Source organism: Podarcis cretensis, assembly GCF_951804945.1.
Source record: "Podarcis cretensis genome assembly, chromosome: 1".
NCBI classification, from domain to species: domain Eukaryota; kingdom Metazoa; phylum Chordata; class Lepidosauria; order Squamata; family Lacertidae; genus Podarcis; species Podarcis cretensis.
The window spans coordinates 133,909,988-133,922,464 of NC_137170.1; the positions used below are offsets into that span (position 1 = coordinate 133,909,988).

Consider the following 12,477-nt stretch of genomic DNA (forward strand, 5'->3'; position numbering starts at 1 on the left):
CTTCTCATTCTACAATTCTACACAAGCTTCCAGGGGTAGATACCTATTGTCTCTGCCAGGATGGGGTGGGGCAGGTCATTGGGGTTTTTCAGCACGTGCTCTGCTCAACCTTAGATCCAGCTCAAACTGAGAATGTGCCCTAGGATGGATTGTCAAATCCTACAGCACAAAAGTGCTCCACAGGTTACAGGTTGCGATGGAATGGATTTACTTAGGCTGGAAAAGCTGAAGACCGAATTTGTAAACTGATTCAGTTCTAAATCCCAGAAAGAGCTCTTTCAAAAAAAAAAACTTCAGTTACTTTAAACAGCTGTTTTTATTGCTGTTAAGTAGTGCCTGAACCGAATAGGACGCGGGCGGCGCTGTGGTCTAAACCAGAGCCTAGGGCTTTCCGATCAGAAGGTCAATAAAGCGAGATGAGCGCTGCAACCCCAGAGTCGTCCGTGACTGGACTTAATGGTCCGGGGTCCCTTTACCTAGTGCCTGAACCATAGGAACCAAAGAATGGTGCAGCTTAAAAATGAAATTGTGTAGATCTTTAAAGATTTGTTCACCCTTGTTACATTTGCACAGTCGATTTCAAGATTGTGCTTTGTGCTCTTTAGGAAGTTTTGGGAGTCCAAAAGTAATCTGTTACATGCAGGACGGGAGTTGTTTTGTGTTCAGCTGGGGACACTCTTGTGCCTCTTGGATGGTTTTGATCCAAATGTTCTCTTCTACTGCTGCACATGGAAGCATGAGGACTGCTGCAGAACCTCACAACTAGAGAATTGCTCTTCTGCTCCCACTGCACATGCAGCTCTTTTCAGTTTGATCACAGTACTTGGGATCCACTCCAAGGGACCACAACGCAATTGGGCAACACGTTCATATGGAAATTCTGGATTTCTGGTTAGAAGTTGCACTCTGCTGATCGGGATGGAATTTGGCACCTCACTCTGGAGGCATGTTTAAGTGGAGGAGATCAGATTCAGAAGTCACCTGAGATTACCTCTTGAGTACACCTGCCTGGTTGTATCCTTCTGTTGAAAAACTAATCAAACATGGGACATTTCTTTGCAAAACATCAAACATTTTTATTGACTTTCTACTTCTGTGGAATGATTTACAACTATCAAGTATTACTATCTCTATCAGTAACAACTTATTTGTAAGAACTTCTTCCACATGAAAATAAGAATACTGGAACTTTGCACCAGAATTTTACAAGTCACTAAGCAGATAGTGCACTTGATTGATCAGATCACTTTCCAATTGCGATGACAGACAGTGGACGGCACACTCACTTTCCGGTCTCTTCATCACATGATGTTTGGGTAAGAAATGGATTCATCTTTTTCTTTTGATAATTTCAGGAGTAAATCTAATCTCACTGAAAGCTTTTGAGGGAAGGATCTATTTTTTAATTGCAACAGAAAGCATCGCGACTTTAAATTACACCTTAACTAATTCCAAATTTTGAGACAAACTTTAATATAAGACAAACTTGCATGTTATATATATTGTGTGAATCTAAACAGATAAGTTTACTGGGAACAGAACTTTATTTGGATATACACACCCATAGACTTTCTGGACATTAAAAAAACTATTCAAAGAAGATCTTACTGTATACGTACTTGATGACCTTGAAATTACCTTTGAAAAAGACCAGTTATTAGTTGACTTCTGGCTTATGTATGATATCACGGTTTTTACTGTATTTGGACTTGCATACTGATAACTGATGCTGGATTGGGGGTGGTTCTGATTCTACATTGGCAGATTTGAATTAGCAGAGGGGAAACTTTATTAAATGTAGATTAGTGATTTACTTAACTAATGTATTACAATTTTACTTTTCGATAAAACAGTAGGGATCCACTTAAGAGAATAATCACAGATTTGTATCATCTTTATAGACTTGATAAATAAAATTACTGGACAGCTTGAATGCGCACTGATGAATTATAAATTACAAACTTGATTACTGAAAAACAACTAATGAAGCATATTTGTGAACAGAATGAATTTCTAAGGAACTAGGCAACTCTAAATAATAATGAATGAATGATGTTAGACTATTTAGTCTCATGTGAAATATCTAGAAGAATTTAAACATTCTATTAGGAATGCAAATCAATAACTCCCCTAATGTTTTGGTATATTATTTCTCTATTGCATGACTGATCATTGTTCCAGTTAGCCTGATAGAAAATTGCTAACTGATTCATTATCTCTAAGTACACAAACAGTAAAACTGGTTTGTTTTTACATAATATAGCCAAATACTTCCTTGTGAATATCACATTCCCCCCACCCCCATGCACTGCATAATTCAGATTTGCTGTTCCATTGGGAGAAGTGCCCTGAGATGTAGTTCTGAGCAGCATAGCTTAACACCAGCGGGAAACAGAGGTAAACTGTCACTATTATTAATCTAATTGGATTTTTCCATTTACTTGAAGCCAGCAGGCTTGGCCCTTGCATACTAATAATTCATTGGTCCATTTATAATTTGGTTGGATTACCTGAGTTACCATGATCGGGATGGGAAAAAACAGGAGGAATGGCTGGATGAAAGTTGTTGGCTAAATTAAGTTGTTTGGTCCAGGTACGATTGCAAGTGGCAGGAATAAGCATACTAGAGTTCACAAACTAATCACAGATCTGCTTTCTGGGCTTTCCTCTGCGCTCTGAATATATGCACATCATTACTAGGGTCATAGTGCACCTCGTATACTGAAAACCGCTCCTTCAACATCTTCAGGAAGTTGTGGTCTCGCTCGTAACGGAGGCGGCATGATAGTAGGATCACCGTCTGTTCAGAGCAGAGATGGTCCAGTGTTTCAAGAAGATCGGCAAACGTTTCTTCCAGGTAAACAATGTCTGCTCCCAAGATAAAGTCATATCCTCCTGATGAGAAGCTCCCCAAGTCTCGGCCCCAAGTCAGTTCCTTTACTGCTGTCCTTGGCCGGACGTCAGCAGGTAAATTAGCTTGGACGTTTGACTCCAGTAGCGCCAAGGCTGCCTTCCTGTCTGTGATTGTCACTTGAGCACCTAACGTGCCAAAAAGGAGGAGGAGGAGAAGGAGAAGAAGAAGGAGAAATCAAATGTGTGAAGACAAATTGCTGGTATCTGGCACAACTTTCAAAACACAGGTTTATTTCCCCAAACAACAAAACCATTTCTCGGGTTGATTCCTATGTAAACTCATGTTTGGAAATACTATTATTAATGTTCAGTACAGCCCAGTCATGAGGGACGCAGGTGGCGCTGTGGGTTAAAGCCTCAGCGCCTAGGACTTGCCGATCAAAAGGTCGGCGGTTCGAATCCCTGCGGCGGGGTGCGCTCCCGCTGCTCGGTCCCAGCGCCTGCCAACCTAGCAGTTCGAAAGCACCTCCGGGTGCAAGTAGATAAATAGGGACCGCTTACCAGCGGGAAGGTAAACGGCGTTTCCGTGTGCGGCTCTGGCTCGCCAGATGCAGCTTTGTCACGCTGGCCACGTGACCCGGAAGTGTCTCCGGACAGCGCTGGCCCCTGGCCTCTTGAGTGAGATGGGCGCACAACCCCAGAGTCTGTCAAGACTGGCCCGTACGGGCAGGGGTACCTTTACCTTTTTACCTTACAGCCCAGTCATGTCATTCAGCCAAGCTATCCAGACCAAGAGAGTGTTCTAATGCTCATTAAAAGAATATTATGCTACCATCTTTCTATCACTGCATTGCTATGCTAATCCATTATCCGCAAGCCCCTGTTAATAACCTTGCAGCCCCATTTTGGGTCAGCTGAAGTTTCTAGATCATTTTCAAGGCAGCCCCACAAAGGCCATGCAGCCGTAATTCAAGTGGTTGCAATTCAAGAGTTGAAAGGTTATCTTGGTTTAGAGTCATAAATGGTATATCAACTGAAGATGAGTTGGACTGGACTTGCTCCCAGATATGTGTATATAGGATTGCAGTCTGAAAAGGCTATATCTTGTGATGGCTGCAAAATAAACATTTTTGGTATAGGATCCCCCAACACCCCCCCAAAAAAAACACACAATAGAAAGGGATTTGTGCTCTGCAAGTGAACAGCACCCAAGGAAAACAATGCAACTCAGAATCACTGTCAGCCCCAGTTTCTGCAAAGAGAAACTTACCAAGCAATGCAGCTACAATTCCCAGCAAGCCTGTTCCGGCTCCTAACTCAATCACCAAGCGTCCTTGTAGATCAATGCCTCCCATCTCCAAGAAAGTACACAAAACCACAGCCTGGGCACCCGAAAGGGAAAAAAAATCTAATTAACAAGAATGCTTATTTAGGTTAATGCCAAAACACAGCGTTGTTCATGTGGATCACATGACAAACTTGCAAAAAAGTTGAGGGCAACAAACCGCTGTGAAGTGCAGGCAGACCAGAATATTATTATTCTTCGGACCTAAATACTCAGGGGGACTGGGGAGGTTAAAACTGGAAGTCTGGGTGTCCCTGCCTAAAATGAGGATTTAACTGCAAATTATTAATTTCTAGTGACGTTACTCTGCTCAGCAGATTGTGAGCTATTTAAAACTGTACTTTTTGACAAATATACACTAAAGAGAAGAATTCAGTCTCCTTGAGGGCTGTACTAATGATTTATTTGTTTGGCTACTCATAAATTTATCTTCTTCAGGTAGGAAGTTAAAACTGACTTTTTTGAAAGAAGGTACACATCCAGTGAGATTTCACATCTCTGAACAGATCACGCCTTGTCAAGAGATGATGAAAGAACTAATCTTTCTGTTGTGTAGAATAAAATGAGGACAGATTACAAGAGCATTTTTCCAGCACAGAAAAACAAGAAATATCAGGGTTTTATTTTTATTATTTTAATGTGGCATCACCAATGGTTCATTCTGTAGAAAGGCTGTACCATCAGCACCCAAACAGACAGCAGTGTGATCCTATACATGTCTATTTAGAAACAGGTTCTGTTGAGTTCAACATGACTTACTCTCAGGTAAGTGTCTATGACTACAGTGAAGTATACTGTCATCTGAAACTATGCCAAAACATCAAGAACACAGTATACAGTGCATGATAAATGTGTAAAGTGTTTCTTTAAACATTTGCAGTATGACTTTCATCCTCCATGGTCTCTTTTGAAATGTGTGGCTTTGAAGATCAACAGTTCAGTGTGAAGAGAACATCCATATCAGGTTTTATCAGTTGCTCTGCTACCCAAATAATAGTTTAAGAAACACTACAACTACAGATAAGATTATTAGGACAACTAGATTAGACCATCGTTACTATGGCAGGACTACTATACAATAATTTGGAGGTAAATCCTACTATATCCATTATTAGTAAGCACGCACAGGATCAGGGTACAAAAGCACTGAAGAACTACTGATTTAGGAATTGGAGTGGGGTGGGGGGCTGGACAAGTGACTATTAATGCCCACCTTTAAACAGCAAAGGATCATCTTTAAACAGCAACAGTGTCAGAAAATGAATAAGTGCAAAATTATACGGACCGCATCCCACACAACAGCTGCAACACCCAGCTGCTTCCAGTTCTGCTGGATCTCGATGGTGTGGTTGGCAAAACAGTATGTAGAGGAAGACTTGTGCAACTTCTGCATCCCCCAAGCAGCCGTGTCATCGTAAGGAACCAAGGCCATCTTTTCCTCTGTCAAACCAAATGGAAGTATAGCATTAGGGGAAAAGTTTGTACAAAAGGCTCTTCGTACTTCTTCAAATTCCATTAGCAAAGGTTGACTCAAGTTTTGCCCGACTCCACAATTCACTTATTCTGATTTTACACTCACTCCATGCCAAATGTTGGTAACTGAAACGTAAGATATTCACACTAGGAATTTATCTCTGAGTTTTACTTCAGTTGTGGAAAGCAGACTACCAGTGCTGCCGGAAGATGCCAAGAATTCTTCTCTATAGGCAACCTCCTTACACTTGCTTGATGCTTAGTTAGCAGTCAGGACTATTTTCATTTTATGTTCATCTTCCTGTGCATGTAAAAACAGAACCAAATTAAATCAAAGAAAAATAAAATGTATTTCATGACTTTGATCTTATGAATTTCTGTCAAGGGATTATTATTGACAATACTGGGCATACATGGATACAGTATTCCTGTCCCAAAACGTTAAGTATTAGAAGTCTGCTTTAACAAGTGAATTTTTAAAGCCTGTCTGAACAACACATGAAGAGAGGGAGCCTGATGGATTTCACCAGAGAAGGCATGTCAAAGCACCGTGCCACCACTAAAAAGGGGCCATGAAACCACGCTTTGAATTTCTACTAATGATGGCACATAGAAAGGGCTCTGAGGCTGAGCTCATGGCTTGATCAGTTTCATATGGGAGAAAGCTGGGTCAACTAAGGCTCTAAACAGCTTAACAGCAACATTTTGAAATTCAGCCTTTTTTAAAAAGGAAACTGGTAGAGATGAAGTAAGATCAGAGGTATACGTTCTGACGTTCCAGCCAGTTGAATTTTGGACCAATTGCAATTGAATGAGCAGAGCCTCATGGAAAGAGCTCATACAACCTGGAAGATTGCATGAGTGATTACGCTCAGGTCCAAATTCCCTAAGAAAGGTTACGGCTAGCAAACTAACCTGTAAAAATGACTCTTGTCCAGCACTGATACTGGATATCCAGGATCTCTACCCTAAGCTGCATATCTGATCTTGCAGAAGGAGTACAACTCCATCCAGAACAGGGTTGTATACCTACCATATTTTTCGCCCTATAGGGCGCACCGGCCCATAGGGCGCACCTAGTTTTTTTTTTTTGGGGGGGGGGAATAAAGAAAATTTTTGTTATTTCCTCCCAGGCGCAGGGCTGGGGCGGGGGAAGCCCGAGCTTCCCCCGGCCCCAGCCCCCAGAACAGGCTGCTATCCGCAAGCCTTGGGAGCCCGGCGGGAGTTCGCAAGCTTGCGGACAGCTGTCCGAAGCCCGGGGTGTGCTCTGCTGCGCTCCCCGGGTTTCGGGCTTCAGGCTGCTGTCCACAAGCCTTGGGAGCCCGGCGGGAACTCCTGCCGGGCTCCCAAGGCTTGTGGATAGCTTCCTGAAGCCTGGAGAGCGAGAGGGGTCGGTGCGTACCGACCTCTCTCGCTTTCCAGGCTTCAGTGAAAGCCTGCATTCGCCCCATAGGACGCACACACATTTCCCCTTCATTTTTGGAGGGGGAAAAGTGTGTCCTATAGGGCGAAAAATACAGTAATTCCTGGTTGGCAGAATTCCTGACCGAAAGGACATCAGCTTCAGGCAATTATTTGCCACCAACCATTCCTGAACTGACACTGGGCACTGGTTTAGAGTTTCCATCACCTCAAAGGGATCAGAAGGTGAGAAAGAAAGGGAGAGCAGTATCTCCTCTGCACACTCATGATCTCAGACAGCAGTTTCATGTATCTTGTGAGCTCCTGCGCTGAAGAGCGGTATATAACTTTTAATAAATAATTGCATTTGCATGTTTGAAAGCACGAGAGACAGGCTAGTATCCTTTGGCACCCCGCAAACCAAATCCTATACGGCAGGACAGCAGTCCCCCGATTATTATTGCGCGATTTCACTTATGCACATGGGGGCCCGGAACGTAGATCCTCCCTATAAGTGGGGAGTCGTCTATATTTGCACACAACGACCCTGTGAGGTGGCTTGTCAAAAATTCAGTTTTCACAGATGCGGGGGCCCTGGAGGCAGGCAGTGCGCCACCTTACCTGGTTCTTTCACACATTGACGGGATGGAGATGGGCACATGCCTCATGTTTTCCTTTCCCACTGGAGGTTGGATAGATAGATAGATAGATAGATAGATAGATAGATAGATAGAGTGGCCTTGAAGACAAAGCTCTGGCTATGGCTCAAGCTTTGTTTTAAACCAGTGGGTATTGCCCCCTTGATATTGAGGGATGATTTTCAATCATCGTGGGATAGGGAGGTCATTAACGAGGTTCAATCCTGTGGATTGTCTCACCTTTACTTTGAGTCTATGACGTACAATCAAGCTAGAGATGTGATCTCCCGGAGACTGAGTGATATTGCCAGACAAGAGGACATAGCCCAGGTAAAACCTGGGATGTTCCTAGGGGACCAGATTTATCGGACCATACCAGCCCCCTACCTTGCAGAAATCCACTATGTGGAATACCACAGACTTCTTACAGCGGCTAGATTAAATGTCCTTGACTCTGCGATATTGTGGGGAAGGTACAGGGGAGTACCATACGCCCAGAGAACCTGTCATTGTGCTATCGGTGTGGTTGAGTCCACCGAACACATTCTCTTGACTTGCCCTTCTTATGCAGAGCTTAGACAAAACTTTATAGACCCACTCCTATGTCAACTTAGCTTCCTACCCGGAGAAAACCAGGTTTTACACTTGCTGAATAATGTCACTAGAGCTATACCTTTCTTGGTAGCCAAATTTCTTTTTTTAGCCTTTAAGCGTCGCAAGACCATAATTGACTGTATTGACATGGTGCTATCTGTTTAGCCCTTTTAGTGTTGGCTAGGCTCTAAAATCTTCTTGGATGTTTTAACTGTGTATTGACAAATGTATTTGTATTTTTTTTCTCTGACTGACGGTCGAATAAAAAGGTTCCTTCCGATAGATAGATAGAATTGTAGTGTTCGAAGGGACCCTTAGGATCATCTAGTCCAACCCCCCGCGATGCAGGAATATGCATCTGTCCCTTGGCATTATCGGCACCACATTCTAACCAACTGAGCTGTGTGTTGTGTGCGATCCAATGAAAAAGGCTTTTTGTGTATTTCTCTTATTAACTGTATTCCTGAGAAACCTTAGCCATTTAATGAAAGGGCCGATGCAGTGCTGTTTGCATTGCAATTATTTGTACGGTTTTAAGAGATCTTACATATAAGAAAGAGAGAGAGAGAGATTTTTAATTCTATCCATGTTTCATTGTTTCTTGGTTGTTCCTGCTCTCTCTCGCTCTCTCTCTCACACACACACACCGTTTTTATCTGTTCTTATTTTTATCTGTAAGCTGCCCTGCCAAGGAAACGGGCAGGTTTAATAAAAAAATAAAGATAATAGATTCTCTGTAGCTCATGCATCTTTTTTTGGCTTGGTGATTTAACTTTGCCATTAGACGAAGTGTGTCTGTGCTTTGCTAACAGCATGTCTGTTATTCTGAATAAAAATTATATTATTTGGAATTGAAGAACAAAAACGTCTAGCTCGTTTTCCCGCAGACCTTCATTTTCTATGCTCGCCCTCCCCGCCCTCCCCTTGGTTTATTTATTAATTATTATTATTATTATTATTAATATTAATATTGGTGAACCTTCAGGAGAGGGGTACCTGGCCTCCCTCCCTCCTTGTTGCTAGGGAACCCAACACTCCTCCCCCCACTGACCCTCCTTTGCTCACGTGACGCGGGGTCCACGGAGACCTTCCACTTGTCCCGGGAACCAACTTTGGGCGGCGCGGGAGCACCGGGCATGCGCACAGCAGGCAGCACGGCCGGACTACAAGCATAGAAGGAAAAACGTGTAGAGGTGTGCACTCAGCTTTAACTTCCGGTTACGATTTCTTTTCTTCCTTTATTTCAATTGAGCCATCATTCTGTCCCTTCCTGCTCTACAATTCGTTTCCAGCATTCTGATTCTGCATGGACTAAAACCGGAAGAGCTACACACAGAGCTTTAACTGCCGGTTACAATCTCTTCTCTCCTTTTTTAAAAAGCAAAGGCGCCAATTATTCTCGTTTACTGTACTTACTGGTTGCCTCTTTGCAGCAGGAGCAATCGCGCCCTGATTTTTTCTTTTCTTTTTAATAATCAGTTTTGCAATTATGCAATTAAAGAAGAACTGCACTGGCTGCGAAGTAGAAGCATGGGAGGTTCCCCAAAGCACCCTCTTTGCAAAGATCGCGTAACTTTTTGAGCTCCGCAGTCTCTCTGCGCACTAGTAGCATAGGAGGCCAGGCGCCTTCCTGCGGGTCCAACGTGGGGAAAGGGTGCCTAGGGCGTGTCACACAAGGCACAGGGATGCCTGCCTCTAATTACAGCATTGCTTGAATGTTCTTGGAGGTCAGATCCACACCCGTGCCTCCCGCCTGCCCCCCAGTGTTTCCTCTACAAATGCCCCTTGCCGAATTGGAGGTACTGCTGGTCTCCCTTCTCAGTGCTGGGGGGGAGGAGAGAGAGACTGTAGCACCCTGCTTGTGGTTAACGCTTAGCTAGAATGAAATATTCAACGCAGCAATAGAGAAATTAAAATAGTAATTTATTTGTCAGACAAATAAATATGAGGCACAGTGGTATATGGTTACCAAGCTCTGGCCTGGCCTCCTGCCATTCTGGCCAGCACTTATATTTCCTTAATCCAGCCCCCTTGCTCCTCCTGTGGCTGCCTCTGTCCAATCAGCCTGGTTGAAATTCCTATTGGCTGTTTGCTAGAACCAATCACAAAAGATACACCCATTTCCTTCTGCCCTTTTTTGGGAAACAAAAAGCTATATATTCTTCTATCTATAAATGACAAATAAGTAGTAATATATCTTACATGTGTCTCAACAAGGAATCTTAATTACCAGCTCACCTCTTGCCCTCCTTGCCCTATTGCCTTCCAAAACAGATGGTTAATCTTGAATTTTTATCTTAAACATATGTCAAGGATTTTGAGTTCACATCAACATTGAGAGATCTCCTTCATTTGAAGGTTTCTAAACAAAAGGCCTGACAACCATATATCAGGAGTGCTCGATGGCGTCTCCTGTCTGGCAGGAGGTTGGGCTGGTGGCTGACTTAATTTCAGGATAGTTACAACTCTTACAACTATATGAAATAAGAATCTAGCATTTCTTAAATCCTTTGCATAATTATATTTAAACTAATATATTTAATACATAAATAACCTTTTAAAAGGAAAAGAAATCTTAAAAGGATCTTAGTTTAAGAAAGAAACAGCTTTAGAAAAGACTTCCCAAAAATGTTCTCTTTCTGCCAGCCAGACCAGTTGCTTTTTCACTGCTCTTGGCCTTTTTAACCTTAGGAAGAAGATATGGCTCATTTTACTATTTATCCACCCTTAATTTGTAGGGTCAGTGTAACCTTGGCTCTCAGCCTGTAATTCCCTTTTTACGACTTTGAGAATTGTTTTCTGCTATAAATCAGGGGGCCCCCTTGTCTAGGAGAAAAACATTTTGCCAAGGTTCTTAGGCAGCTGGTCTTCTGCCTGGCATGAACATTTGAAAATCTTTAAGCTCATTTTAAAATACAAGCCCTGATTAAACATATAAGCTTTAATAAAAATGCAGGCTTATGATTAGATGCCTCAAGACATCATTTTGTGGTACTCTCTCTGCACTAAACATTATCCACCTTTCTCCTCAAAGCTGCAGTTCCTCCCTCCACACAACTTCAAATCTTCAAATATCCCAAGGGCTGACTCATGGAGGATGGTGCAAGCTTGGGTTTTTTCCTCCCGCTCCGGAGGGCAGGACTCGAACCCATGGCCTCAAGTCAGGGAAATTCTGACTAGACATCAATAAGAACTTTTAGGATGGTAAGAACCGTTCGATAGTGGAGAGGTGGTGGACGATCTTCCTTCCTTGGAGGTTTCGAAGCAGAAGTTGGATAACCATCTGTCATTGATACTGCAGCTGAGATTCTTTCATTGCAGGGGGTTGGATTAGATGACCCTTGGGGACCTTTCTAACTCTACAGTATGAATCATTGATGCCTTAGATAGCATCTTAAAGAGCAGAGACATCACCTTGCCAACAAAGGTCCGTATAGTTAAAGCCATGGTTTTCCCAGTAGTGATGAATGGAAGTGAGAGCTGGACCATAAAGAAGGCTGATCACCGAAGAATTGATGTTTTTGAATTCTGGTGCTGGAGGAGACTCTTGAGAGTCCCATGGACTGCAAGAAGATCAAACCTCTCCATTCTGAAGGAAATCAGCCCTGAGTGCTCACTGGAAGGACAGATTGTGAAGCTGAGGCTCCAGTACTTTGGCCACCTCATGAGAAGAGAAGACTCCCTGGAGAAGACCCTGATGTTGGGAAAGATGGAGGGCACAAGGAGAAGGGGACGACAGAGGATGAGATGGTTGGACAGCGTTCTCAAAGATGCTGTCTAGGTTTGTCATTGCTTTCCTCCCAAGAAGCAATATTTATATATATATATTTTTGGTGTGTGTGTATGCGGGTGCCTATATATGTATGTGCATAAATATGTGTGCGTGCCTATATATTTGTGTGTGTGTGTGTATGTGCATCTAGATGTGTGTTCTCTTAGGTATGATTGGTGAGGAGATAAAGAATGTGGACCAAACCTTTTTTCAGTATGCCACGGCGGCGGCTAGAATTTTAATAGCGCAAAACTGGAAATCCCCCGATATGCCTACGATCAGAGACTGGCAAGTGAGACTGCATCAGTACATAGAATTAGCGAGATTGACACAAAGAATTAGGCATCACAATAATATAAAATTAAAAAATGATTGGAATAAATTTATAAGTTATATGGAGG

General features: G+C 42.8%; 1 protein-coding gene and 1 long non-coding RNA gene across 5 annotated transcripts; one reads left to right on the forward strand and one right to left on the reverse strand.

Annotated features, from left to right (window-relative positions):
* The first annotated feature begins 407 nt into the window (after nt 1-407).
* LOC307220651 lies at nt 408-2,530 on the forward strand. Its single transcript, XR_013841019.1, has 2 exons — nt 408-1,852; nt 1,883-2,530. It is a non-coding gene; the product is annotated as an uncharacterized lncRNA (long non-coding RNA).
* METTL21A (methyltransferase 21A, HSPA lysine) lies at nt 1,052-9,589 on the reverse strand. 4 transcript variants are annotated; one of them, XM_079982906.1, is made up of 4 exons: nt 9,370-9,589; nt 5,484-5,638; nt 4,124-4,235; nt 1,052-3,039 (listed from the first exon to the last, which is right to left on the reverse strand). In XM_079982906.1, the coding sequence occupies exons 1-4, from the start codon at nt 9,440-9,442 to the stop codon at nt 2,642-2,644; spliced, it is 738 nt and encodes a 245-aa protein (XP_079839032.1). In that variant the 5' UTR covers nt 9,443-9,589; the 3' UTR covers nt 1,052-2,641. The 4 variants fall into 4 exon arrangements, with proteins under 4 accessions (XP_079839032.1, XP_079839033.1, XP_079839034.1 ...); XM_079982907.1 differs by having other exon boundaries at nt 9,356-9,507; XM_079982908.1 differs by having other exon boundaries at nt 9,284-9,387.
* Between the last annotated feature and the right edge of the window lie 2,888 nt (nt 9,590-12,477).

Bases quoted from the DNA above. Each gene is read 5' to 3' on its own strand.
- METTL21A (XM_079982906.1), bottom strand. From the start codon at position 9,442: ATGCCCGGTGCTCCCGCGCCGCCCAAAGTTGGTTCCCGGGACAAGTGG. The intron at 5,639-9,369 runs GTGAGCAAAGGA...TTGGTTTGACAG, and splicing joins CTCCGTGGACCCCGCGTCAC to AGGAAAAGATGGCCTTGGTT. The intron at 4,236-5,483 runs GTCCGTATAATT...TCGGGTGCCCAG, and splicing joins CAGCTGTTGTGTGGGATGCG to GCTGTGGTTTTGTGTACTTT.